The following is a 27,643-nucleotide window of genomic DNA, read 5'->3' on the forward strand; positions in this document are numbered from 1 at the left end:
AGGGGGGCGGACGGCGGACACTGTTAAAAGTATATATTTTCTGTATAAATTCCATTTCGCTCGGGGGGAGGGGGGGGGGGACGGGACGGCGGGGAAGAAACTCTGTCTGGGTCACTATTTCCCTAAACAAATAGTTTAAAGCGGTGACAATAATAACAAGGGTCACAAGATTGTTTATTGATGTTTAGCCAAACAGAAACACATAGAGTTACTGACAATGATGTTTTCTTTTATCACTCACTTAGTAACTGCAGTAGCACATGTTTTAAATTGCACTGTTTTTGTTGTAGCAAACGCTAAAGGAAATTACATACTAATGTGTTACAAACTGGCATATTTTACAACATTTTTAGACTGCTGAAGTCTACTATGCTCAAAATTTAAAGCGCCTTACAATAATAATACTTACTTCGATACACTAGTCACTAGCTAGCTAGTGTAGTTAGTAGTTACTGTTAGGCCTAACTGTAACTAACTACATCTATCTACTAGATAACTAGAATATAGATTCTAAATCTAGTATCTATACTAGACTATTCTAGACTAACGAATTAAATGATGCCAAACAAATAACAATGTAAATTTTTTTAAAAAATAGGGCCTAATCTTTAAATTAGTAGTGTTAAGTGTAGCCGACTGTAGCCCTCTCTATTTTTAGCGCAATTTCTATACGGACAATTGCGATTATTAACTCGTCATTTCTGGATGGATGGATGTATGGATGGATAGATGTGTGTCCGCAGCTTTAAGTGGTATCTCCTCCTCAACGAAGCAATATCGAGGACTAGTTCCAAAAGCAAAAATGTTAAGCAAGTTCCAAGGATGATTGTGGGCCAAAAAAATTCCCGGAATTCCTATCTGGATTTCCCGGAAAAGCCAAAAAAACCTCGAACAAATGCAGTTTTTGCTCCATATCTCGGCAACCAGACCACTTAGCAACTTGAAACATTTACCAATCAATTCCTGCCATAATTTAGACCAATATTGCCGAAGAAAGTTTTCAAAAATATCCTTTCATTCGGTCACAAAAAATTAATTAAGAACATTTAAACTGAGTGTCGTGTAGGTTTTTAGCGCAAAGCTGAGGTTCGAAAGGATTTTACCATAGCGAATGAGCGGAGGTTCGAAAGGAATTTTTTTTTCGACTGATACGGGAGGCTAGCCTATCGCGACGTGGGATCGTTCGCTTCACTGCGCGCGGCAAGAGAGAGAGAGAGGCGAAACATAAGGAAATTGCGCTTAAATTGTCACTAGACTTTTTAATAACTTGTTTTACTATTATAGTATTATATTATTAGTAACTAATACTTATTACTATTACTCTAGTTACTAATCCTAGTTTATTTATTTAAGTTTAAATTGTTACAATAGTTTAGTTTAATAGTAGTTCAATCTAGATCTAGTTAATTCAAAAATGTTAATTCTAGTAGTAGATCAGTTATACATTTCATTGTACAAGTAGTTTGTGTAGGGCCTTGCGGTAGTACTAGGATAACTAGGTAGGGGAAAGTCATCTCAAAATTGGAAAAAGTCTCAGTGGGTAGGCACTAATTCTAATTTTATTTTGATAATAGAATATTAAGGTAAAAACGTACTTCAAGTACAAGTTGGAAACAATTTATTTTGTCTTTTTATTTTAATATAGACCTAGATCATTAAACTTTTTTATTCATAATACTAATTACTAAGAAGAAGAGCACAGTAACAGTAAGATTAAAAAATGTACAAAACAGTACTTTTGAGCACTATAAATTGCCAGGGTCCAAAAAAAAATTGTTCTTGTATCTTTGGCTTAAAGGCATCTTTTCTAGGATCTAGACAGAAAGGCCACAAATAACTCTTGTTTTTAAGTAGATGTAGGGTTGACCAATAGGCCTAGTTGTCAATAATTATTTAAGTTTTATAATAGTTTTGGGGCAAATTTTTTGTTTTGTTTTTCTGAACTGATCCTTCTTCATTATGACCACAGCACCATAGTATGTTTAAATCAATATATATGTGTATCCTCTACAACACAACACTAGCACAGTTAAAAAGATAGCCTAACATTACATCAAACAGTGACAAAACACAAAAACTGACTTGAAATTTGGTCTAGTTTAATTCATCTAAATGTATTAATTTCAGGTTGAGATAGATTTGACTACACTCAGCATTAAACAGGAAATGGATAAAAAGCTGTTGTTAAGCTGCTCAAAACCACTGAAAATTTCATCAAAATGTTTCTACTGGAACAGACCCACAAATGAAAATATTTTTTTATATTGTTTTCATGGCAATAAAATGAACTATGTTTCATACTACCACTCAGGGAAAGTATTTTTGTCTACACATTTGAATGACAATACAGATAAAAAAGAAATAATTAATCAAGAGGAATCTTCTCTCACAATTAATTCAGAAATATTAATACCAACTCAGGGTAATAAAAAAGCAAAACCAAAAGATAAATATCCATTTGGTTTGATGAAGAATGTATTGTTACGCTATGCTAATATGAACTTGGAAAGAAAAATTGCTTCAGCGCATTTAAAATATTATAAAAGAAATTCACCATTCTGTATGAAAAATCAGTGCGACAGTTTGTTAAGTGATGAAAGTGCACCTGAGCCCATGTCTGTTAAAGAACTGTTTAATCATAACCTGCTTTTAAAATACCAGATGCCATCAAACAATCAAGGTAAGAAATTCAGTTGGTGGATATAATATGGCAGTAAGTAGATGAAAGTTACTTAATTCTAATTACTGGCCACACTAAAGTAGAGTTTAAAAAGAGTAATTTTCAGTTGACTAAAAGTAAATTTTTATTTATTCATTATATTTTGAAGTGGAGATAATATTTAATAATTCAAATTAATGCTTTTTTATTTTACCTAAAGCGAACAAATGAATACTAAAGTTAAGTATCTTGACATGTTATTCAATGGGGATACATCTAGTCCCTATAGTATATGTAGAGGGAATAAGTGCCTGTACCTTTACTTGTCTTAAGTCAGAGCAGGGTAAATGGTTTATGTACGGAAGTCCTATGAACTTTATAGACTGAATCAGTTTCTCTTAACTCTTAGAGATGTTAATTATTTTTCAGTTTGTTATTGTATTTTTTAAAAAAGTATTTTGTCTTTTTTCTATAGTAAAACGACTTTTGCTTGAATATCCAGAGCCAGTGAAGTTGTTCTTTGATGTAATGAAACCTTTAATTGAAGCAGACCCAAGTCTAACCTCACAGCTTATTGTATCCAGACATTTAAAGAATATTTATTGGAAAGCCCAGTTAAATTTAAGATGGCAGAACAGTATCTGTGTGACAGGTGTTAATTCAGACAGAGACCTAGCTATTGAACATGCATTTTTATTAGCTTGCGTCCAACTGCAGGTAAATTACTAAATTTTGCAAAATAAAAATAAAAACTAACCAGCAACTAGGCAGCTGGTGAAAGAGGTTCTAGTACATAACCGGTATTTCCTACATTATCTTTAATAACATAAACAAAAGTTACAGAGATGATACATGTGTTATAAATACAGAGCCATATCATGGTTAAACAGGATTTGAGACAACTTCACACTGGCACTGATTTAGCTTGCCTCTAATTGTAGGCTGACTATCATATTTCCATTTCCTCACAATATTTTATCTGTTAAAAGATTTTTTCCCCTATATATTAAAAAAAAAAATATAGAAATTTAAAATCTTTACTTAAATTCTGCAGAAGTTATGTAAGGTACCCTATCAGATCTGATGAGTTATAAGATGAGTTACATCTTTATTTGACCTCTGCACAGATTGTGTGGTCAGCACAATGCCTAGAAAGATTGTGTGGTCAGCACAATGTCCAGTCAATTTCTCCAGTGGACTCAGGGACATTTTATGGGCTTGAGCTTGGGAACCAAACTTAAGACTAACAGCAGCTGTGTGCTCCAACACTTAACCTTGCATTCCCATTTTGCTGATTAGCTGACAGCTCTCCACAACCCAACACCAGCTGGAAGTTTTGAGTTTGGATACCATGCATGTATTTGTAGCACCTCCCTGAGTCCATCCAGCTCTGATGGGAACATGACTGAGCATAGTGCTGACCACATTATCCCCCTAATCCCAAGAGCACATAAACAGCTGAATTCTACTTCACGCTACCCACACAAATTGTAATGCTGATAATTTAATTCTATATTAAAGACTGACCCTAAACCTAACCACAGTTTTATGAATATATAGCTTTGGCTAACCAATATGAGGAATACAAGAATATTTTTAAAATATTGTATGAAATGTTTTTTAAGAGTGCTATACATAGTTTTGAAATAATGACAAAAACCCACCTGAAGTTGTAACATTTAATTTACTTGTAATTTTTCTCTATTCAGTTTTTTGGGTTATTATCAAAAAGGAATAACGGCCTTTGGGGCCCTACAGAATGTGACAAAATTGCTTCTGTGTTAGAGCTTTTGGCAAAGTATGGAGAATCAACTCTAAGTGGTCCACATGGCAGAGGATTTAAGGTTATCATGGAAAAATGTCAAATAAAAAAAAGTCCTCCAAAAAATGATAACCTTGATACAACAGAGGCAATGGAATCTCAAATACAGAGCTTAAGACACAATCAAAATTTTCAGTCAGATAACGTTAACAAACATACTTATCCTATTAACATTGAGTTTTGCCATTATTTTTATCAATTATATAATACACATAAAACTTCCAAACATGTGTGGACGGATTTATTAAATTGTGTAAGTTTTGCACATTCAAATTCAAACAAAGTGGAAATAGGCAATAATTTCTTGAGCACTTCACTAGTAGGTCCAAAATGGAGTTGTACAGTTCATGTTGGGTGGCCAGTACCTTTCACTGTACAAGAGAAAGGTGTCTCATTACCTTCAGCACAAAAACTTGGGTACCTGGCAGTGGCCACCAAACTCAAGGTGAGATTTTAATATATTTTATGTAGCTAAACAACTATCAGTGTAAAGTGTTTGGTTTATTCTGAAAGGTTAGTGTGGGGTGCATTTAGTTATTCATTGGACTGGACAAGTCAACGTTTTTTTTTTTTACATGACTATACTATAATAAAACTGAAAACCAAAATGATTTTTTTTTACTGAGCAGTTATTGGGAAAATACAAAACACTTAAAATTACATTTTTTTGATGTAACAAGAATTACTACGTTGTTACATGAATTTTAAGCGTTTTTATAAGACGTGCTTACAGTGCAATGACATTTTAAAAATTAATATTTTTACCACTCACAGATGCTAAAGCTACTCAACCATGAAAACGAGATAAACTTTGCCAGCTTGACTCATCATTTTAACATTGACACAATACAGACATGGATAAAAAACAAGAATTCAATGAACTTAAAAATTGTGGAGTGTTTCACCCCAGAAGCAACAATATTTACAGATGCCTCTGTTACTGGTTTTGGTGCATACTTGATAATGGAGGAGAGAGACAAGGTAAATTATTTTAAAACTATTTTGATCAACTATTGGTCAGCGGAAAAATGTTTCCAATTTGTCATCGTTTTCAATTATAACAGATAGCGTAGTTCTCCATAACATTAACGATTGACTTTTTTCAAAATCAATCAGATTTCTTGGATGAGTGAAGACTGGGCGACTTTTGGTCATCTAAAAGATATTGTGCATCCAAATAACAGTATTGATACAACAATGGCGGAATTAATTGCCCTTGTTACAGCCATTTCTTCTTGGAAGTGCAGGCTAAGAGGAAAAAGGGTTTTATGTTTTTCAGATAATTCGGTAACCACATTTTTAAAAAATAGAAATGCAGTTTATTTCAGAAAATATTTCAATTTAATGTAATTTAATAATAGTTATTGAGTTAAGAAAATAAAGCAGAAAGTTAAGTTCCTTTTTCAAATCTAACGGTCTACAGTGCAAATGATGTAGAGTTAACCTGTTTCTGTGACATGGGACAATGTGGTCAGCATTATACCTAACCGCCTTTACTTTTCCTGACATGCATTAGGTACCCATCAGAGCTGGGTGGGCTCATGGAAGTTCTACTGACTCAAACTCGAGACTTTTGGGTCAGCAGTCTAGCACTATCGCTAAGCCATGTGGTCCCATTATTTTAGTAAAAGCCACATGTAAATAAATATTCTTTTTTTAAAGCTTTTAATGGTATGCGCTAACTTAAGATAATAAGATCTTATACCTTTGCACGAAATTTCTTTCATCTTAATGAAATGGTACTTGCATATTTTGGTATTTTAAACTGGAAATAAATTACTGCTTCCAGTTATTTGACATCACTCAAAACAAAAATTAACTAGTTAAAGATCTTGTAGATGAAATTTTGTCTAGCTAACTGAAATAGTATTAAATCTAGTGTTCACTCAGAAATAGAATGTACCACTTCCTGTTACCTAAAGGCTGTAAATTGTCAAAATTGATCAAAACTTGATTTAGATTTTTTGCACGGTTGCAATGGATCCTTTATATTCATAGGATAAAGTAGGGAGGTGTTAAACTGCAAAACTTGAAAGAATAAAAAAATTTGTGTTCCAGGCTGTGGTTACTCTGATTAACTCAGTGAGCTCATCAAGAATTGACCTGCAAGCAAGTGTCTGCACCATTGACCGTATCATTCATTCTTTGAAGTCCAACTGTGGAAAGTATGACATCTCTCTCCAAACATCATGGATTGACAGGGAAGATAATTTACTAGCTGACTTGTTATCACGCAGTCTTGTAAGCACTTTCAAAATGCATGTTCCAAAAGCAGAAGTAGCAAAATCAAAAATAAAACAAGTTATCTAAAAATGTGTTAATGATTCTGTTGTGAATGAAAATGCAGAAAAAAACAAGTGCTTTAAATACAATTTTTTATTAAATGTTGCACATGTGAATAAAAATTGATGAAAGCCCACAACTTTCAACAAAACTAAATCCTCTGAAACTGCAGCCATCATGTACAATCTTTTATAATATATGACATCCTTACATCAACTTTATTTTATACAATTAAAAAGCTATTTTTAGTGTGAGGTACAAAACACACTGATCCTCAAATACCTAAAGTACATGTGTGCAATAGTCCTAGATCAAATACAACACAATATTTTAGTTAAAAATCACACATTTATTAGCTTTTGCACTAATTTTAAAGGCTTGTTAAAATTTTAAAAGTAATGAATAATATACATTAGCACAAAATAATCTAATGAGAAGTTTACAGATGTGAAATAAAATGTCAGCAAGTAGCCAGTTTCAAGATTTAAGTGATTACGAATTTTTATTTAAAAAATAACTATTTTAATAACATTCACATTGTTCATATTAAATACAGAAATGTTGACATTTTTAAAATTGCGAAGAAAACTTGCATCATAATTTAAGCCTAATACTTAAAGAAATCTTTTCAAATATTAAAAAAAAAACTTCTGCTTAAAAAATGATGAAAACATTATTACCTCCTATATAAGTATATATTAAATCCTGTCAAATATAAAACTAGTCTTCATAGACAGCTATGTAAAAGGTTTTTTAGTAGCATCAATCTATACAGAAAACAGATCAAGATTTTAACTCTGCTCAATTCCATGTCAACTAATGTTATTGAAATAAAATTTAAAAAATATTTTGCTAAAGTTTTGTTTCGTATTTGGGAGAAGACATGCCCTTAAAAGCAAACAAGTCCATTTCAGGAATCCCATAAACTAAAACTATCCTATATACAGTCTTTTGTGGAGTAGCTTACTGAGGTCAAAAGAGGGACTGTTTTTGAATACTTTCTTATTGTGAAAAAGCAATAAAATATGTCCAAAAAGTTAACCTTTAGTAGATATTGGGGGAATGGAGGGCAAACAATCAATAGATCAAGCAGATGAAACAAGTAGAGAGCGATAACAAACATTTTTTGTAACTGATCAAGGAAATAGTCATAATTATTTACAATGTTTCATAAGTAAATATTACTAATGAGAATACCATTTTACAGTATACATAAAAAATTGCATATACTGCACTAACAATGATTTCATAGAACAGAGAGCTAGTTATCATTTGAACGGAGAGAAAATACAAAAAATAAATCTGTTTCATGAAATCAAAGAGCAGAAAATGAAATTATGCCACCATCAGGTTATGCCCACCCTTTATAAGAGCTTACAGGCAACACCGTCATACAACACTGGACATCAGTGTTTGACATAATACATTTCCAAAAACTTGAACCCCACTGCTCCATTTTCAACACTTTGATCACAGTACATCTTTTTTCCATTGCTATGTGGCATCTCTGCATTAAACTTGCATTGCAAACACATTTAATATCTAAATGCTGTTAAATATGCAAGGATACAACATAAGCAAGAAAAAAAAAATGTCACTGGTATATCAAAAGTAGAGAAAATGTAATGAGCAGTAGGGAATTAACCTCAGCAACCTGTAACTTCTGCACTCTCACCACTTCTTTTGGTCACATGAAGTGTGGTAAATGTCTGAAACAGTATTAACAAATATCATGAATACAGCATTACAATCAATACTTTTTAACACTGTCAACATAGTGATAATGTCTGTAGAAAAAGACCAGTCACCAATCCTAGTTTTGTTTACTTACATTATTTCTATATAGCCAAATGCATTATATTAATATATTGATCAGATTATCAAAATAGATGAGTGTTTGTTGTACATTTTCCATCTGCAGTTTATTATTGAATACCCATTTTATATTGGCAGAAGTTAAAATAAGAAATACATTTTTTCATGAACAGAAAATTCAATGCCCCTCTGTACTTAACTATATATGACTATTAAGGGGGCACTACACCGTACATACAAAAATTTACAAAAAAATTTTTTTTAAGAAAACAAACACATGTATTGCAGTTATAAAGATATTTTATATACTTTTAGACCAATGTGAATGTGTCTTCAGCGTTAGCCGATTAAAAAATACAGAAATAAATGATTTAGACATATCATGCTTCAATCTGTTTAACTCAATAACCATTTAATGTATTGACTTAAAACTTCTAATTTAAATAAAGGAGAGGATTCCTAACAGGAGAATAGAGAGACTTTTTGAATATATGACAAAATGTTGAAGTTACAAATTTTTTGTTTTTAGATTAAAATATTAACCATGAAATCAACTTTGAAATTCTCTAAAAACAAAACTACTCAAGATAACCTAAAAAAGTCTCTATTACTCTAACAGTAATTATGTTGTGTTTCTACTGTACAAATTTCATTGAAATCTAATAGACAGTATTTGAGATCATAATTTTGAAGTTTTAAAACTGGTAAAAAAACAAAATTGTGAGAAAAAGGGGAAAACGTGTTTGAAAATGAAAAAAAACTGTTAAACACTCTTTATATCTTATCAAAAGCTTATCATATAGTTTAAGCAATGTATACAAGATACTATAATCAAAGTTTCAATCAAATCAAGCAATAATTAGTCTTGGTAATTAGGTTTAATGAGGTGCACCCCCTAAAAATAAATTGTAAATAAGAGTTATCAAAAATATTTTAAAAATTAATAAAAGCTTTTAAATCAAATAATATCCTAGTAAAAGCTTATTAAATAGTTTTAGTATGTACAGAAGTTACTATTATCATTTGGTTTCTGAAATTAAGGAGTAATTATTCTTGTAAATCAGGTTTTATAAATGTACCCCTGAACAAAAAACTTCAAAACAGGTCAAGTAAAATTTACAAAAAAATTGAATTAGCTTACAAAATAGCTACATAGAGGTACAGTATACAACTCTGAAAACATTTGCATATTACTAACATTACAAAAACAAAATAGTTACAGTAGGCCTAATCATTCTCTATTTAGAAAGCCGAAGAAAAATATGATGATCTGCCTTCAGCCTGAACTAGTTTCTGTTGGGCTATGGGTGAAATAACAGCCATCTTTCAGTATTACTAACTGTCATGTAATCCCATGATTGGGGCCATATGCCTAGATGCATGCAGAAAGACTTTCATTTGGGTTGAATCTATCATGCAACTGCTCAATATGGCATTTGTCGTCAGTTGCTAATAAACATTTTGGACAGCTTTGGCAACATGTTCTAAGATGAATGATGAACCTTTGTGAGATAGCGGTGTTGAATTATGTACCATGACACATTTGCCAGAAGCACCAGGAGGTTTTCCCTGTCTGTCAATCCTGGTGTGTGTCCTTTCATCTGTCAAAGGGACATGATTAGAAGGAGCTCCAACTTTCCACCTCAGTTCCCTGTACTGCCAGTCTTACTTGAAACTGCCTTCTTGAAGTAGGTCTGGAGATTTTTTCAGCTGCTGAAATGAGATTGAGACAATATACTGATCTATACATTCTAGCTATCAGAGTGATTTCAAGAATTCAAACAAGTTTGACAAATCCTAATACCTGCGTAAGACTTCCAATCTATCCACTCAGTGCATTACGGCGATTAGACTGCAGAAGCACTAAATTTTCTTTGCGATGGTTGGTGGAAGTAGTGTAGCTGCAACCGATGCATGTGCACTGAGATGCAGGTACTGTAGGTGCATCTAGTGCATCTGTGCAGTCCCAAGTGATGTGCATCAACCCTAGCAAGCTTGGCAGCACTAGCTTTGAGACTTCAGGCATTGACTGTAAAAATATTTAAAAAAATAATAAGGCATATTGTTATTTCTAGATCTATCTATTATTCTATTATAAACTATTGTTTGTATTTATAGACTCATATTTACCTATATAGATCTGGACTAGAATCTAAATTCTACTTCTAGATCTTGATCTAGGTTTTAGATTTAGAATCTCCAATCTAGATCTAAATCTAGTTCTAGATTCTAGATCTAGAATAGATCTAGATTTCTAGATTCGAGATCTAGATATAGAACGACTCATTATCGATAAGGAATAATAGTCAAAGTTTATTGATGAAAATACAATTAATAACTATATTTTAGAAAATAATTTCAGTAAAATAGTAATTAAATCAAATCTTACCGTAAAAAGAAGCCAACAAACAAAAAATGTGCACTTATTTGATAAAAAAGAAGCACTCAGGTTCGCAGATGTCGAGTAAAGGAAGTCATGCGCTGAGCAAAATAATAGCCGGTATCTCGGCAACCGCTTACATTTCGGTCATATGTCGCCTTGACATGAGCTAATTTTAGTAACTTACAACATGGCTTCGCCTGGTAACCAATGGGAATACAGCTTTTCTTATTTCCATCATGCATTCACCTCGCGATTTCTATTTTAGTATTTAAAACTAGGTCAATGTATTTAGGTTATTTAAATGAGCAATTGCAAGCCGGTCATTCTGATATACGGCTTGCTATGCTAGGTCGCTTAGTTAAGAATCGACAGGCATGTTTATGGAGGCCATTTTTCCGTAAATTTATATTTTTCCAGGCACACACACCTTCTTCAAATGCACAAATATGTATGAAAATGTCAATTTACAGTTAAAACGATAACGGCATTAGGTAAATAAGATGTTAATGTATAGAAATAAAAAATAAAAAAAAATCGAAAAAAAAATAAAAATAAAATAAAAAATCAAGCTGAGTACGGTGTTGTAGCCCCTTAACAAATAATAGTGTTCGAAGAAAACTTCATAGAAATAATAACTTGAATGTCTGACCAGTATTTAAACTTGTACACACAGATGGGCAAGAGTTTCAAAGAGTAGTCATTTAATTAAAAAAATGCTATTTAATAAATCTTCTAGTCTACTGAATAATGCTGAAAAGTGACCTTGGTATACGTACCTCACTACTAGTTGGATGAATTCCAATGGTGGAGTCAAAGTCCTCTTTAGTAGCTCCTTTCTTCAAAGCAACAGCATAGCCTTGAGTTATTTCTCCAGCATTTGGTCCTAGAACATGAAATCCTATGACCCGCTCCTTAAAAGACAAAATGAAACAATTTAAAAAAAACCCACAGAAATACTAGGTGGATAAGTATGCACATAGTGGTGTAAAATGTATGCTTACGTTATCTTTTTTATTGCAAACAAGTTTAGCATAGCATGTGTTTTCTTCCTTATGAGGAACTGTCCACTCCAGTGGCATGAAGAAACTGTGGTATACCTGTCAGTGGAGGAAAAATGTAAAGTTAGAAACTTATTATAAATCACCAATCCTCCCTTTGTTAAATTATCAATTGTATTAATTAAAGCTTTTGAAAATGGAATAGTAGTTGTTTTTTAAAATCAAAATTAATGTTTTACTATTTAGATTTTATTACAAAAATATCTACATTACCTCAATATTATCTTCCCCAAATTTTTCAATGGCTGCTTCTTCTGAGTACCCAATACATCCATATTCAAGAGGAGTAAAAACTGTTGTAGCAACATTCATATAATCAACCTAGAACAAAGTTAAATTAGCTGGTGAAAATATTACAATAAAGAGATACTAACTTTTTATCTTTGTATTAATAAGAGCACCAGGATACCTTTGTTGTGAAATTAGAATTAAATAATCTTCGAGATAACAGTTTTCCAGCCTGGATAGCAACAGGTGTAAGTTGAGGTCGGCCATCACCAATATCACCAATAGCATAAACATTAGAAACATTTGTCTTTTCTGCAGAATCCACTAGCACTCTCCCATTGCTGAAAATGGAATTGAGTTCAAATTTACTTATCATAACTTATTAACAAAAACTAATACAGAGAGTAAGTGAACAGAAATGTGAGTATGTGCAGTGATAAACACCTGCCAAATCACATATATGGTTATTAATCTAGATTTTAAAAATGATGTGTCTATTCTATTAAAATTATATTTTAAAACATACTTAGGATTTAGATTCACTCCAACATTTTCTAGACCGATGCCTGTGGTGCAAGGATCCCTTCCAATAGCCAAGAGGATCTGGAATTGATAAATTAGAAGATAAAGCAATAGAGTCAATTCAATTCCCAGCTTTTATATACTTAACTACTAAATAACTGCATATCTTACAGTGTTATATTCTTCTACTATTTCTGTACCATCATCCTTCACAGCTGTAACTTTATATCTACCTGGTTGACCCTTCTCTATCTGCTCAATCTGGAGAAAATAAAGAGTATATGTTCTTACTTTTTTTGGTGTTTTTTTTTTAATGGAGTAATCATGCATTTGATATTCATATAATTTGAGTCATGTAATGCAATTTTAAATGATTTAATTGTGCTGCTTACAAGAAAAACTTAAGAGCCAATAATGTATAATAGATAAAACAATCTGAACTAAACAGTTAAAATAATAATTTAAAAATCAAAACAAAATGCATTACACTTGTCAAACTACAGATCAAATTGGAATGCATTGTAAGCATTTATTAAAGGTTAAGTTTCTTATCAATTTTTTTTTAATGATCAGGATAGCTTTTGTAACCACAAACTATTAAATTGCATGTCAACTCCTCACTGTAATAAAAATGTAAACAATGTTTAAAAATATGCATAGTCTTAAAATTTAATAAAAGCAAAGATGTCAAGCCACTTAATTAGAGTGACATTTTATTGATGTCCCATCAAGTGAAGTAGAACTGTTTTAAAAAATATGACATGTTTGCATAATTAACTTTTTTTGGTATCCATACTTATAGTGTAATTATTTATATGAGTGAAAATGGTTAACAAGACCATAAGATCTTTTAACTTCAAGCCACTAAACAAGCTTGAATCATACATAAAGCAAGTTTTATTAAAAATATTTTTCCCCCTTGAAATTGTTTTTTATTATCTTAAAAAGATTTTTAAGGGGCAGCAAGCTATTTCTATTAATTAACTTGTGCTGTGCAAAATCTTCAATTTAAAAATAAAAAAAAACCAGCTAAAATATAAATTTTTGTTTTGGACTGTGGAGTTTTGACATGTGTGAATGCTGTACACACAAAGTTAATTCTGAAAATTGTTTAACTGGAACCTCACTATTGAGTTATTTCTGCAATTTAATATGCCAAAAAATGAACGCCGAAAGGCAGGTTGAATCTGAAATATTTTAGATATGTTTAATATTTACCTGTTGTATTCAGTCTTAAAATATTTACAAACTCTTTAACAGTATTTAAATCTACTGATGGGCCATACCATATTTTAAAGATTTCATTCACAAAAATTACAAACGGGTTCAAGAGATTAAAAGTTTCCTACGTATTTTCAAAACATCTGGCAATTAACAAATTGGATCTATACTAGTTAGCACGCGGTTAGCAAAGAGTTAAAAAACATATCCAGTAGAAATGCTTTAGGAATGAAAAATTAACACAATGCAAAAAGAAATTTACTCCTAAGAGACCATACATTAGAGCCAGCATTACTATAGAATTAATGTTAATTACAGCAAATATTTTGATTAGGATGTACTAACCTTTTTTGGTACTGCTCCTCGTATAAACTTAACCCCATGGTTACTCATGTATTTTCCTATCATTTCACTGCACTGTTGATCAAAACCTCTGAGCAGTATAGAGCGAACCATTACTGTTGTGTCCAATCCAATTCCAGCTAAAAATCCAGCACATTCAAGAGAGACGTAAGATGCTCCAACACATAATGTTTTGCCAGGACAATAAGGCAAAGAGAAAAGGTCATCACTGAAAATAAAAACAGAAGAATTATTTTTTATTTTACATCAAGTAAAAATACTTCTCAGTCATTAATTTAACTAATTGCATTGCATTTGCTGGACAGATTAATTTAACCCTTGCAGCACTGGACACATTTACTTTTTTTTTTATTCCTCCCCTCATGCCAGGCACAAACAATTTTGATTCTTTTCCCTCATGCCCATTCAGGAGAATTTCCATCAAATGGGGTAGTATTTACAAATACAAAGCAAAGTACTTGACCTTTCACCTCAGCTATTTTAAAGAGGAAAAGTCAAACCTACTTTTGATTTATTAACTAAACAATTAATAAAATATATTATGGACCTATTTCTTTAAAATTTTTGTGTGGGTCAAAATTTGACAAAATGGCTGATATAGTCAGCCTTGTCATGTAGGCTGCAGTTTATCAAGAAATTAATTTTAATTACATGTGAATGTTTTTAAGGGAAAAATAAAGAACTCGACCGCTTTAAATAGGTAGTCCAAACTGGCAAAAAAGTGCGTTTTAGGGTCAGTTTTTGCGGTTTTCAAAAAAAAAATTTCACTACTTCTAGTTGTCCTATAAGAATAAAAATTATATGTCAATAAAGTTTAAGTCTTTATCTGTCGTAATCTGGTATTTTTATATCTGTAACACATGTTTGAATGTGTTTTATATTTGTTTGAAAAGTATCAGTTACGTCAACAAATTTCACCGTTTTGCGTGTACCGATCGACCCCACACTGTTTTATTTGGTCGCGGCTTCGCGACGAAGCATCGTAGAAGCATAATCTTAATGTCATTTTAAAGATCGAATTCTAGGCTATCGTTTGATGTATAAATTGAAAAAATAACTTGTTTATTTCATTTAAAAAATACAGATTTTAAACTTTAAATGACGATATATACACGGAAACAAACTAATTCTGTTTCAATTTTTACACCGATGTAAAGTTCAGTTTTATAACTACTTTGTGTTGTAAATTCAAGTATTTCTGATTTACGGTCGCGAAGCCGTACCCCCAATAAACATATAACCCTTGAGTCGACTTTCAGCCCCGAGTAAGTTGCTCGCCGAACGGTTTTAAAGGTTGACGACCGATGATGCTAAACGGATTTTACCCTTGCTAGAGCCTTCAAACAAGTTGTAAGTATCATTTTTAAAGTTTCATTTCCATTTTAATAAATGAATTTTAAGTTTGAATGTCAGTTTGGTTTAATTAGTACACGTTATTAATGTAAATTTGAACGCTACAAGTCCACGGTTTTAGTGTGTGAACTACGCTTGTACACAGGGTGTGTTTAGACGTGAAGCTATTTAATTCAGGACATTCTAGGGACTTGAAATATGGATGCACTTAACTATTAGATGCTAGTGTTTACTAATTCTTTAAAATCTATTGACTGGGATCAATGATAGGGTCGTATTACTACAGTTTATCTGGACTAACACGTCAAAATTATGAATCGACAAATTCAAAATGGCCACCAGACTATCCTGGTTACTATGTGGACGAACTCAATTATTTACAGGGAACGAAGGTTAAATACTTATAAAATACTAATGAAACACAAAAGAAATTTATAATTATAATAACTATAGAGTCCTTGCAAACACGTGACTTAAATCACGTGACACCTACGCCCGCCGCCACAGTGGTGTACATCAGACGTAAACACAATCAGCTGTTCGCCAGCGCTGGACGTGTTCACCAGCGCTGGACGTGTTCACCAGCGCTGGACGCGTTCACCGTATGTAAAGAATCGCGCCCGCGGAAAAGGAAAAATATGTTAAAAAACTTGAACTCTTAGGAATTGAAGATCCTTATACAGTTATTGACAGTTTGGTGGATAATATATAATATGTGGCCGAAATTTCTAAATAAAAATACTGTTAGTAATACCGTTTGCGTTAAGAGTTTAAGTAGACGAAGCTGTAATGCAGTAATATATTATAGGTTATCTACTGTAGCAAACGTGAGACCACTTAACTCCTACAAAACCCACACTACAATGGCTAATATAATCCATGGGTAATAACCAATCTGGGTAGCATGTTATACAATTTAAGACCCTTATAATCCAGCAGGGAAGTAATCAGACACATTAATACTGACGTTCAACCCTCATGATAGCTGCCCCCACCTGTATCTAGCCCACAATAAAACCAAAGAGGAGTCTGCCCTGCCCTCCCCTGAAAATGTCTCACCTCCGTGATACCCAGCCCCACAGAGATAGTATTTCTTATATAATTTTGACCCTCAGGGCCCAGCAGGGAGAACAAAGGGGAAAGTCCCACTGCTCTCCCCTCAACACTTCTCACCTCGGTGTCATGTTATGTCATTTATAGCACACATGGCTTATCAGGGGAAAGCATTAAGGCATTAAGAATCTTAACTCGGGACAGCTACACATTAGTATACTAGCTACACACTAGGTGCCTACTGTAAACTACTAGACTGTAGGCCCTATGTAGACCTGCAATTGTATCAATTGTAGACTGGGTCCATTGTTATTATTCTAAACCATCTCACTTATAATGTTTCTAGCTTGATTTGTTTCTTTTATAAACAGTGGATTTAAAAAAAAAAAAAATTAGCCTAATCATTAACCAAATAATAATAATGTGGTTATTTGTTGTTGGCTGGTATGATCTAGATTGTACTACTAGGCTACAAAAACTTAGTAGACCAATTACTAGATATGAATTTGAATTTAATTAAACTCAGTCCAGTATCAGATACATATTGCTGTAAAAAGACAACAAAGTAGGTAGGCCTTAGTAATTTATTAAAGCCTTCTACTACAATAATATCAACTACATGCTTGTATAAAGTTTTTACAATTTAATTTAAGTAGCAGATTCTAGGTCTAAGTCTAGTCATACAATCTATTTCAATTTCAGAAAATTTCGTTTGCTAAAAAAATGACTAGATTATAGAGCGAGATTTTAGATCTTAGAGACAATTAAATGCTTTATTAGGCCTATTATGACTACTTTTGATTTATTATGGGTGTATTTTTGAATCGAATGTAGATCTAAAGTAATTAAATTTAAGTAAAGAAGTAGATTCTAGATTCTATGTCTACCCAGCGGAGCCAGGTATTAGGCCTACTATTAGATCTTATTATTCTTATTATTACTTTTGACTTTGTCTTTTACTATTAGTATTTGTGAAGGTCGAGCATATTTGTTTTATTAATAGTTATCTTTTATAATTAAAATGAAGTTTATTATTTTACTCTCCTTACCTGAAACAAAGTATCGAGAACTGCATTTGATCAGATTCGGCTACTTTAAGGACAGGCACCACGGATAAAAATTTTTTTTTTATTTAACACATTTCTGGTTGTTTAATAAGTTCATATAGTTATAGTTGTTAAACTATAGACAAAAATAATATATAGCCGTCAATAGCAGTACTGGTTGCCATGGAAACCGCGAAAAGGTGTGAAAACTAACACCTTTTCAAATCGCTAAGGCTTTGTTCCCATAAGAGATTTTAAAAAGCAGATGAAAGATTTAGGTTTCTCAAACCAAACTATACATTTCTACGTTTACTCATTGCGATAGCTTGTACTCAATTTTTAATACAAATTTTTACGTAAATGTATGTGCAAAAATTAGGGGGTGGTGTTACATAAATATCAATATTTCCTAAAGTATTGTAGCAAACTTAATGTACAAACGTAGTTTTGTAGATTGTATCACGCTGAATGCACGTGGAATGTTTTATTCTTGTATGACAAAGGGTTCCAAAGCCTTAGCGATTTGAATGTTGAATTTTGAGTAAAAATGCAAAGTTGAGAAAACGTGAAAAGAAGAGCGGGAAAAGGCACGGCGCGTTTTCTCTTATAGAAAACAGAAAAAAACGTCTTGTTATATGTGGAAGAACCATTTGTCTAATAAAATACGCTTTGATTTATGTTGTAAGTTTTAGACAGAATTTTTCTATGTAAGCAGAAAATATGTATACAACAGGTAATGAATGTATGACTATTAAGTATTACACATCCTATCAATCGAGCGGTATTCTCAGAACAGCTATTTTCAAACCAGATCAAGTTTTGTTTGTTAGCCGGTCTTCTCCCTTCAAAACAATGTCTTTCTCTACTCAAATTGTAGCTTACACAAGTTTATTGCCTTATGATAATAGCCTACAACACAACACTGGGTACAACGCTTGGGGCTAGACACGCCCCCTCCACCCCACCCACCGCTGGATAGTGCGTGAAGAACCGATGAGCCATAGATTACCAATGTTCATTCAACCGCGAATAACACATCTGTGTAGATAGGGTCAAGTACAGGGCCTAAGTGAATGCTTCTCAGCTATCCTATCTAGTATTTACATTCGTTGCTACCACACCCTATACGGAGAGATGGGCATACACATTAACACATGTGTCGTATACAGTCCGGTGTAAAGCCTGATGAACGCGTTCAAGCCTATCACAGCATGCCTTAACTAGATTATAAACCGGCCGTTGGTTGAATGGCGAGAAGGGAATGAAGGGGGTAAAGGGGATGGACAGTACATTCTTCAAACTGATAGTCATGTCCATGACGCATTGTTTCAGCTTAGTATAAAGCGTACGAAACAGTGTTTAATATTGTTCCAGTGATAATCAACAGTGCATTTCTAGGCCACGTTTCAATTACTAAACTTAATGTTGATGTATAACTTTAAAACAACAAATAGAAGAATATACGCAAATGAGGTAAACAAACGAGACAGTCGATTGTTTTGTTTATCTAGAAACAAGATGGCTGCCTAGCACACGTGGTTAGTTGCAGCCTATCGTGAATTATTTTGATTTACTGTACTATAATATGATTGGTCAAGCGTATCAATGAATCTCTTCCCCTTCATAATTTTTACGCGCATGCCCTTATATGGAGTTTGATATAAAATTTTACTTTGTAGAAAACAACTTCTATCTCACTTATTTTTAGAACAAAAGAAAAGGTCACTACACCAGCGGGTACACGAGTGCTTGGCCCTTAGATTGCTGTAAAGTTTATGGTGCCCCGCGGGCCATAAATACATGTAATACCCGCTCGAAGATAGCCGCTGTCCGCGTAGTAGTGTGAAAACTTGTCGGGGGGTACCATGTTTCACATCGCAATAAACGAATAACCGTAAGCTGTAGAAGTCCGAAATGTTCGGGTTAGAGAGATAAAAGGTATTAGTATCGAATTAAGAAATAAAAATTTTGGGGAGCAAAATTAAAATTTTATCGAAAACATGGGTATCTTGTTCCCTTAACTCTAAACGCAAACAGTATTACTAACAGTATTTTTATTTAGAAATTTTGTCCACATATTTATTTATACGAAACTGTCAATAACAGTATAAGAGTTCAAGTTTTTTAACGTATTTTTCCTTTTTCGCGGGTGCGGTTCTTTACATACAGTGAACGCGTCCAGCGCTGGTGAACACGTCCAGCGCTGGCGAACAGCTGATTGTGTTTACGTCTGGTGTACACCACTGTGGCGGAGGGCGTAGGTATCACGAACGGACGTGACGTCATATGAAAGGACTCTATACATTTTTATCAATGTATTTAAAACAAAAGACACTAAATTTGAAGGACTAATGTGATTAATTTTTTTATTTTCTGTTGTGCACTCTGATTCTGATTCCCCTGCTGAATAATGTGAAATGGTCTGCGCCAGTCTCCTTAATAAAATGTACCAGATCAATTTTTAGATGGTTGTGCAATTTATTAAGATTGTACATGTTGTGACTTAGTTTTAAATGTTATATTAGTTGTAAGTGTAAGTAGTACTAGTAGTATTTCTCATTATTTATTTATTTTATATGCATATAATAGTAACAATGAAGGACAGTTAAGTTGTCCTATAGGATGTTGAGAACCACAGTACGGCATCTTCATCATTGGATATCTCAACCATTGTGGGACAAGCAACGATTATTTCAAATTTCATTCAGTAGAATTACTCTTAAAAATATATATAAAAAATATAAATTACTTTTAACAAAAAGGTGTTTTCAGGCTTTTTCATATGTTTCCAGTTATAGTCATAGGACAAATAGTAGGCCTACACAATAGGCTAGTAGTAAATTTAATTATATTTTATTAATCACTAAATCAATTGTTCGTTCCATAGCTGGAGACATTTACGGTGGCCTATCCAGAACTTTTCTTACAAGGGAAGGGAAGAAGGCCAAGACCCCACTCCCCCCTACAATTCCCAAAACATATTAGTTACTCTTGATGCTCCACAAGATCAAGGTTGAGGGAAACAAGACGTACAAAGATGTTCCCCCAAAACTGTTCCCCCAAAGCAGTTATCAGGTTTGAAAAGAAACCAAAGCATGTGGCATCAACTGCTGCATCACTTGTAGGCATCACGTCTTTATTAAACTACATTACATTACATTTACTCTACTAAATTTTGATTCTGTTTCTCCTGCACTAGATAACTGTGGTATTTTTTAAAATAATATTTTAACTCATGTGATTTTTGAAAATAATTAACACATTTTTCCACGTCGATGTTACCAACACAATAATTTTAGAGTTATTCCAAAGCAAAAAAAAAAAAAATGAATTTTTTTTTTTTATGAAAATAAAAGTGACCAAAATGCATTTTTGTCATTTTCAATTATTTTTTTACCTTAGAAAGACTCATTTTAGATGACTGAAAAAAATTGGGCATATATATTACAAACTTTGCAGCAACTTTACCAATTTCCACACTTCTATGTTATTTAGTTTAAAAAATATGGGTTCTCAAAAATGGCACTTTTTGAAAATCAGTTTTTTACCAAATTTTGCTTTTTTAAAAATCGCATAACTTTTTTATTTATTGAGATATTTTTATAAAATTTGTGGCATAGACCTTACAATTAAAAGTTCTTTCATGACATACTCACTCCAGAAGTCTGCAATCAATAGTTAATTTCAGTTTGGACTACCTATTTTAAATCTAGATGTAAATATTTAAAACCTGAATTGGACAGAGTTGCCACACATGACAGAGCTATTACTTACCAATGCTTAATGCATACACCTCTTAGATTTTCTACATCATTTAATTTTGCTCAAATAATTCAACGAGTCATCATTTGTTCCAAACAAAAATACTTAATTTTAACAATCAAAGAATTGTGAACATGGTAAATAATCTCTGGGCAAGAGGGAACTGAGTGAAAATATGAGGGGCTGTGGGAATAGAGGGCAAAAAATAGGTGAGGCTTTGAGCGTCACAACATCTATAAATATAGCCCCCCGCTTCTCATTTAACCACAGCTAGTTAAAATCTAAAGCATTACGCAACAGCACAAGCTACTAATTGTGAAAAGTAAAACTCAGCATAAACAAAATGAAAAAACATCCTTACCTGGTAATACAATATTCCTTAGCACCTGGTATATCTAAATAGCGTGGTCGTTCTCCAGTTGCAATAATAATGTTAGCTGCTGTTAGTGTAGATTCTGTTTTATTTTTTTTTATTGCCTTAAAAAGATAAAGCATTGTAATTTAAAGGGGTAAATTATTAGATTGTTTTTTTAATGACACGATATAAATTCTTAAAATACTTACTTTGATTGTATTTTTGTCAATAATTTGAGCACGAGCATTGACATAGTTAACTTTTTTGTCTCTAAGTTGTACTCTGTAACCCCAGTTTAAAGAACCTATGTGATCCTGGAAGAATATGTACAATTGTAATTTACTATTGCTTAAAATATGTTTAAAAACAGTGGATTGTAAGAACAAAATATTTTTTAAACTGTACCTGAATAGCATTTCTCATTGTTGACCAATTGTGATGAACTGAAAAACAAAATAAAAAACATCTCCGAATTATGGAAGGTGTATGGAATGAATAAATAATGCAGCTAATAAATAAATAATTATATCTACTATACTATAGGCAGTGGAGCAGGCTCTATAATCACCATGCATCAGCTATAGTGAATGATCAAAATTGCTCTTTTTTTTGTATGGCTAGCTGGTCATAGTTCTGACCTGACGCACTGTAGGTGAGACTAATTTGTGCTGTGTATAGTGGTGGGCTCTGTTCCATCTGGCTAAACATCTATCTTTACAAGCACCAAATTTGGTACCTGTGTATACCTTCGGAATTAGTCTAACACTGACCAATATTGCAATTTAAGAAACAAAGCCTGGTTCCAACCCCTCAATTTGTTTTTTCAGCTGAACATTTTAAAAAGCAATATTTACTCACCTTTATCTGGAACTTCCCAGCCAAAACTTTTAGCTTCATGTAATTCTTCACCTGAAATTTAGATTGTCAGTAACTGTTTAAATTTAATGAAAAATTTACTTTTATGCAATTAAAAAAAAAATTCTACAAAGATAAAAATTCATCTAAAAAATTAAAAGTTAAAAATTAAAAAGTTTGCAAATTAAAAATAATAATTTTGTAATCTGATGTAAAAATACTTTACCTAATATTGATGCCCTGTGCATCAATTTTTTTGGAATGCATCCAACATTTACACAAGTTCCTCCTAAACCTGAAAGAGAATTTTTAATGCCTTTACTTTTCAATCAATCCAATAACAAAATAACCGATCTTTGTGAAACGTTTTAGCTATTTAGAAAAAAAAGTAAGAATGATGACAGTTTCTTTGCTCTACATTTCCAAATATAACTTTACTATTAATTTGGCACTGCGATCATTCAGGTGTGTACACAAACTTAAAGATGAAAACTATCTTTTATTTTTGTTTGCAACAATTAATAGTGAAGCAAAGAGAAATATCTGGTCAAAAGTTAATAAAGGTGTCTATGTGCTAGTAAATAGCACTTATTGAACACAAAACTGTTTAATGTGATCTTCAACTAAAGCTAATGTCTGGAAATCAGGACCAGGTTTGCAGTGATTTAGTCAGATTTATGTTTAAAAAATATTTACATTTATAATTAAAGTAGCCATAGAAATTTTTGTATTGTCTTTGCCAGTATGGCTAACCTACATAGCCTGACAAAACCATGTCAAAATTAATTATAAAAAGAATAACTATTTAAAATAAGTCAAGGTAGGTTTAACCAAACATTTTGCTTGGTATTGCAGTGAAAGGTCAAATACTTTTTGTTTGTAAAAAGTACCTCCATTAAATAGAAATTCATGCAAGTGGGCATGAGGGAAGAAAAACGGAGAAGTAAACATCAAGGGCTATACTGGTTACAAGCACTTACCCCAAGCTGTCCCTATTGGAGAAGGTTCTACATAATCAAAAAGAGTAACTTTCTTTCCCATATTCGCTGCTTCCTAAAAAAGAACAATAAAATGTAAAATGCAAACAAGAGCTGTACTTAATCGAATGATTAAGCTTATGTGAGAGCTTGTATTATGATGAAATGGAATTTAAGAATAAAAACACCATTGTAAATAGTTTCAGTATTATTTAAAAATCAGCACTAAGAGATTATTTAGTAATATCAATTTTTCATTTTGAATGTTTAATGTTATATTTTTTTATGGAGTTTATAAATTGGAAGAAAACACCTAAGTATGGTGTCATTTAATTTTACAGTGTTATTTTGATTTTAATAAATATATAAAGACAATTAACTTCACTGCAAACCTTAGCAGCAGCCAAGCCTCCTGAGCCACCACCAATAACAACAAGGTCAAAATCATACTTTGGAACAGCCGCCATGTTGTGTATCATATCACCCAATGTGTTCTCGCTGTGAGCTCTCAATAAATCATCACAGCCACCTACAACAATTAATTATAGAATAATTAACAATTTAAAATAATGAATTGCTGAGTTAAACTTACTTAAAAAACTAAAACACAATAGCAAAGCACTAGTCCTTAGATGGCTTATGAAATTAGGTCATATAAAACAATAATTAACTAGTTCTTTTAATTGTAAAATTATAAGAAATAACAAAGAAAATCGGGTTGACGGAAAAAATTGAAACTTTAGTAAATTTTTTTATACCACTAACTATTTCTCTAAAGAAATTAAGTTTATGATCTTGCACAACTTAAATGATCAAACCTAGCACAATTTTACTTAGCTCTAATTTTAGTTGTTTGAGCAGTTAAGCATTTTATTGGTAAGTTAAATTTCTTACCTAAATGTTTGCCATGTATAAATATATTTGGCACAGTAGACTGCCCTGTTAATTCTCTTAAGGTAGACTGATAAAGTGTACCTTTCTCTGGAGAACAGGAAATATATAAACAATGGGAATAATTACATTTCTGCAATGATTTGTTTTCTTTCATTATATAAACAAAAATGTAAAATTACATTGGCTATAATGATACTCACCAATGAGATCTAGTTCTACTGATTCATATTTTGCACTCAAACTTTTAAACAAATCTTTGGCCTGTTGAAAAATAGAATAGTGGTTGAATTATTGAAAATAACTAATATATATAGACTATAGACTAGTTAAGGACACACACACGCAAAAAGGGGAAGGGGGGTCCTCATTGATTATTAAGGTTTAATGTAAATTTTTTTCCATTTATTTATTTTATAATGAGCTCCCACAAAACTAGATATATTTAGATTCTAGATCTAGATTCTTTGACCTCCCCTCCTCTAAAATAAGTTGTATAAATCTGGTCCAGTTGGCTGAGGGAATCAGATCAAAATTTGTAATAAAAATTATTAGGCTAATTAATTAATAATTAAATAAACATGCACCAAAAATCTATTTTAAAATGTGACAACAAAGAAAACACATGTATACACTTAGTTATGATTTAATACAATCAATGGTCAATGACTAGATCTAGAAACTAGATCTATAACTATGACTTGGCATTTTACTTTAGCACGCAAACTTCACATTCAATTTTATTTAAAAAATGTAAACAACTGGTGCTAGAGTCTAGAAGCTAAATTTGCAGAGGTCTAAACAGTAAACACCGTATCCGAATTAGCAGTTACCTTCTGACAACATTTTGCAGCAATCTTATTATTTGAACAGATCTTAGACTTAAGAGTAAACTCAGAATATACACATTTTAATAGCTCAGTAAGTTTAAATCGAGACATATCTCCCAGAAAATGACCTTTTCTTCGCAACAACGGGTGACCCGGAAATGACTAATGCAGTATTAATTGTTCAAATAGCAAAGCTATTTTAACACGCAGATATTAAAGATCAACAATCATTAACATTTTAAAAGATTATATCGATTTTAATTTTGTTTCTGAAATGGAGACTGTGTATTAGTAAATAAAAAACAATGTAGATTAAAACAATTTAAGTCTCACGTTAATGAATTTCCAAAAAAAAAAAAAACTGAAGAAAAGACTGAAAAAAGGTTATTTAAAAACATATTTTAATTATAAAAAAATAGTTTAGGCCTATCATATAAAATATAAGATTTCAAACTTAATAATTTTAATTTTACAAAGGTTTAAATAATAAAAAATATTATTTAATATATAATTAAAAACGACACTAGTTTCTCTTAAATTTGATAAGTTTAGTTATCATGTAATCTGGCTGGCTAGTAAGTGCTTAACCATCATGGTTTCCGTTTTATTTTACAAATTCAATTATCAACGTATATCGATATGGTATTGATATTACTTAATTGCAAAACCAATGCACATGTTATGTTGTAATGTTTGTCAATGCAAACTCGCCTCTGGTTTATTTTTTTTTAACGTAAAGACTGGTAGGACCATCGTCAATAACACGTATCGTTTGCTTGATTTTGATATGTTAAAAATGAAGCGTGATTTTGCAGGCTGTGGTTTCGTCCAGATTATTATATTTTACATTTTCTGCAATGTTTTTTTAAATAAATATAAAATTAGAAGAGTAGGACTTAGGGCAGGGTTGGACTTGAAAGTTTTGGGATAGGGGGGAGGGGGAGATGAAGACGACGAAGACACCAGTTTAAGTATACATTTTCTATATTCAAGGGGGATGTTACTTGCTCTGGGAAGAGGGTGAGTTACCCCAAGATATGCCTGTAAGAAACGCTGTAATCAGGTATCCAACAAATAAAGCTAAAAGGGACAAGAAAAAGAAACTACATCGGTGGAAATCTTTACCAGAAATGAAGACATTGGTAAAAGAAAGTAGGTCAAGCAACACCCAGTAAATCATCGACAAAGTAAAATTATATTGAAGTTTTCCAGAAATTAGCACAAACTACCAAGTATCGCGTAGATCTGAGCAAAATTCTGAGCGCAAATTCTAAATAAACTGGGCGTTATAAAGTACTTAAAAGCATCGTTTTATTATCCATAAATTATTTACATATATGAAGAGGAAAACGGAAATCCTGACGGTCGGTATAAAGCAAGACGAATAGGGTTAATATACAAAATGTATACCTTACCAGTGCTCTCCCCCCCCCCCCCCCCCCGCCACGGAGAACATTCTCGGATAGAACACTAATCATGTTATAAAGAAACGATTTTCTAACATCAGGGCGAATAAACAAATATGTATTCTAGATAAAATTCACTCCATGCACAATACTTAGTCTACTTACCTGTCTACAAGAAAAGAAAAAAAAACGTACCTACATTGAGAATAGATTATTTATATAGGAAAACTAAAAGCTGATAAAACTTTTAATTGAGACTACAAGAAAGTTAGCAAAAGAAAAAAAAACACACACTTATAACTTTGTGTCGATATCAACGAGAATATAAATGTCTTCATATAATAGCTGCGGACTATTCAGGAGCACTGTAATGGTGGATAGATTTTTATCTCATCCGCCAACAATCAATACCACGGTGAGAGGAAACACGATTCCTCATTGGAGCAAATCTCAATTATCAGAAAGAGCAGCCCATACAAGAGATGAGCACAAAAAAAAACAAGGTGGCTATTGTTTAGATTTTATTAGAGAAGTAAAGTAAAACGGAACTTGGACAGCAGGGTGGCTATTGTTTAGATTTTATTAGAGAAGTAAAGTAAAACGGAACTTCGACATCAGGGTGGCTATTGTTTAGATTTTAAAGGAGAAGTAAAGTAAAACGGAACTTGGACATCAGGGTGGCTATTGTTTAGATTATGCGATTATGTGAGAAGTAAAGCGGAGATTGGACAACACGTTGTAGTCAACTGTAATATCGCCAC

At 32.3% G+C, this 27,643-nt stretch overlaps 2 protein-coding genes and 1 long non-coding RNA gene across 7 annotated transcripts in view; 1 reads left to right on the plus strand and 2 right to left on the minus strand.

Moving 5' to 3' along the window:
• Positions 1-1,898: 1,898 nt before the first annotated feature.
• LOC131939480 (uncharacterized) lies at positions 1,899-6,796 on the plus strand. The gene is made up of 7 exons (XM_059297804.1): positions 1,899-1,976; positions 2,128-2,680; positions 3,135-3,376; positions 4,369-4,926; positions 5,256-5,462; positions 5,598-5,768; positions 6,540-6,796. Exons 2-7 carry the CDS (start codon positions 2,167-2,169, stop codon positions 6,789-6,791), a joined length of 1,944 nt encoding a protein of 647 aa, XP_059153787.1. The 5' UTR covers positions 1,899-1,976; positions 2,128-2,166; the 3' UTR covers positions 6,792-6,796.
• A 46-nt stretch (positions 6,797-6,842) lies between these two features.
• The window catches only part of LOC131939479 (thioredoxin reductase 1, cytoplasmic), a 31,170-nt gene continuing 10,369 nt past the window's right edge, over positions 6,843-27,643 (minus strand). For 3 of the 4 annotated variants that reach the window (XM_059297803.1, XM_059297802.1, XM_059297799.1), the window contains exons 3-19: positions 24,850-24,910; positions 24,650-24,736; positions 24,148-24,284; positions 23,759-23,831; positions 23,005-23,073; positions 22,782-22,832; positions 22,329-22,366; positions 22,133-22,237; positions 21,930-22,045; positions 14,337-14,562; positions 12,942-13,031; positions 12,775-12,851; positions 12,430-12,589; positions 12,234-12,341; positions 11,964-12,059; positions 11,739-11,873; positions 6,843-8,473 (exon numbers count right to left, since the gene is read on the minus strand). In XM_059297803.1, coding sequence (XP_059153786.1) covers positions 8,411-8,473; positions 11,739-11,873; positions 11,964-12,059; positions 12,234-12,341; positions 12,430-12,589; positions 12,775-12,851; positions 12,942-13,031; positions 14,337-14,562; positions 21,930-22,045; positions 22,133-22,237; positions 22,329-22,366; positions 22,782-22,832; positions 23,005-23,073; positions 23,759-23,831; positions 24,148-24,284; positions 24,650-24,736; positions 24,850-24,910 — 1,692 coding nt within the window. In that variant the 3' untranslated portion in view covers positions 6,843-8,410. Of the gene's footprint in view, positions 8,474-11,738; positions 11,874-11,963; positions 12,060-12,233; positions 12,342-12,429; positions 12,590-12,774; positions 12,852-12,941; positions 13,032-14,336; positions 14,563-21,929; positions 22,046-22,132; positions 22,238-22,328; positions 22,367-22,781; positions 22,833-23,004; positions 23,074-23,758; positions 23,832-24,147; positions 24,285-24,649; positions 24,737-24,849; positions 24,911-25,479; positions 25,640-27,643 lie in introns of those variants that run through there. The other variant, XM_059297801.1, reaches the window with a different exon arrangement.
• On the minus strand, positions 8,862-11,568 carry LOC131939482 (uncharacterized). Of its 2 annotated transcripts, none has more exons than XR_009386429.1 (3): positions 10,969-11,568; positions 10,384-10,608; positions 8,862-10,292 (listed from the first exon to the last, which is right to left on the minus strand). It is a non-coding gene; the product is annotated as an uncharacterized LOC131939482 (long non-coding RNA). The 2 variants fall into 2 exon arrangements; XR_009386430.1 differs by lacking the exon at positions 10,969-11,568 and adding an exon at positions 10,710-10,802.

The sequence above is a fragment of the Physella acuta genome, unplaced genomic scaffold, assembly GCF_028476545.2.
Source record: "Physella acuta isolate Inbredline_101_S28 unplaced genomic scaffold, ASM2847654v3 ptg000281l, whole genome shotgun sequence".
Classification (NCBI taxonomy): Eukaryota; Metazoa; Mollusca; class Gastropoda; family Physidae; genus Physella; species Physella acuta.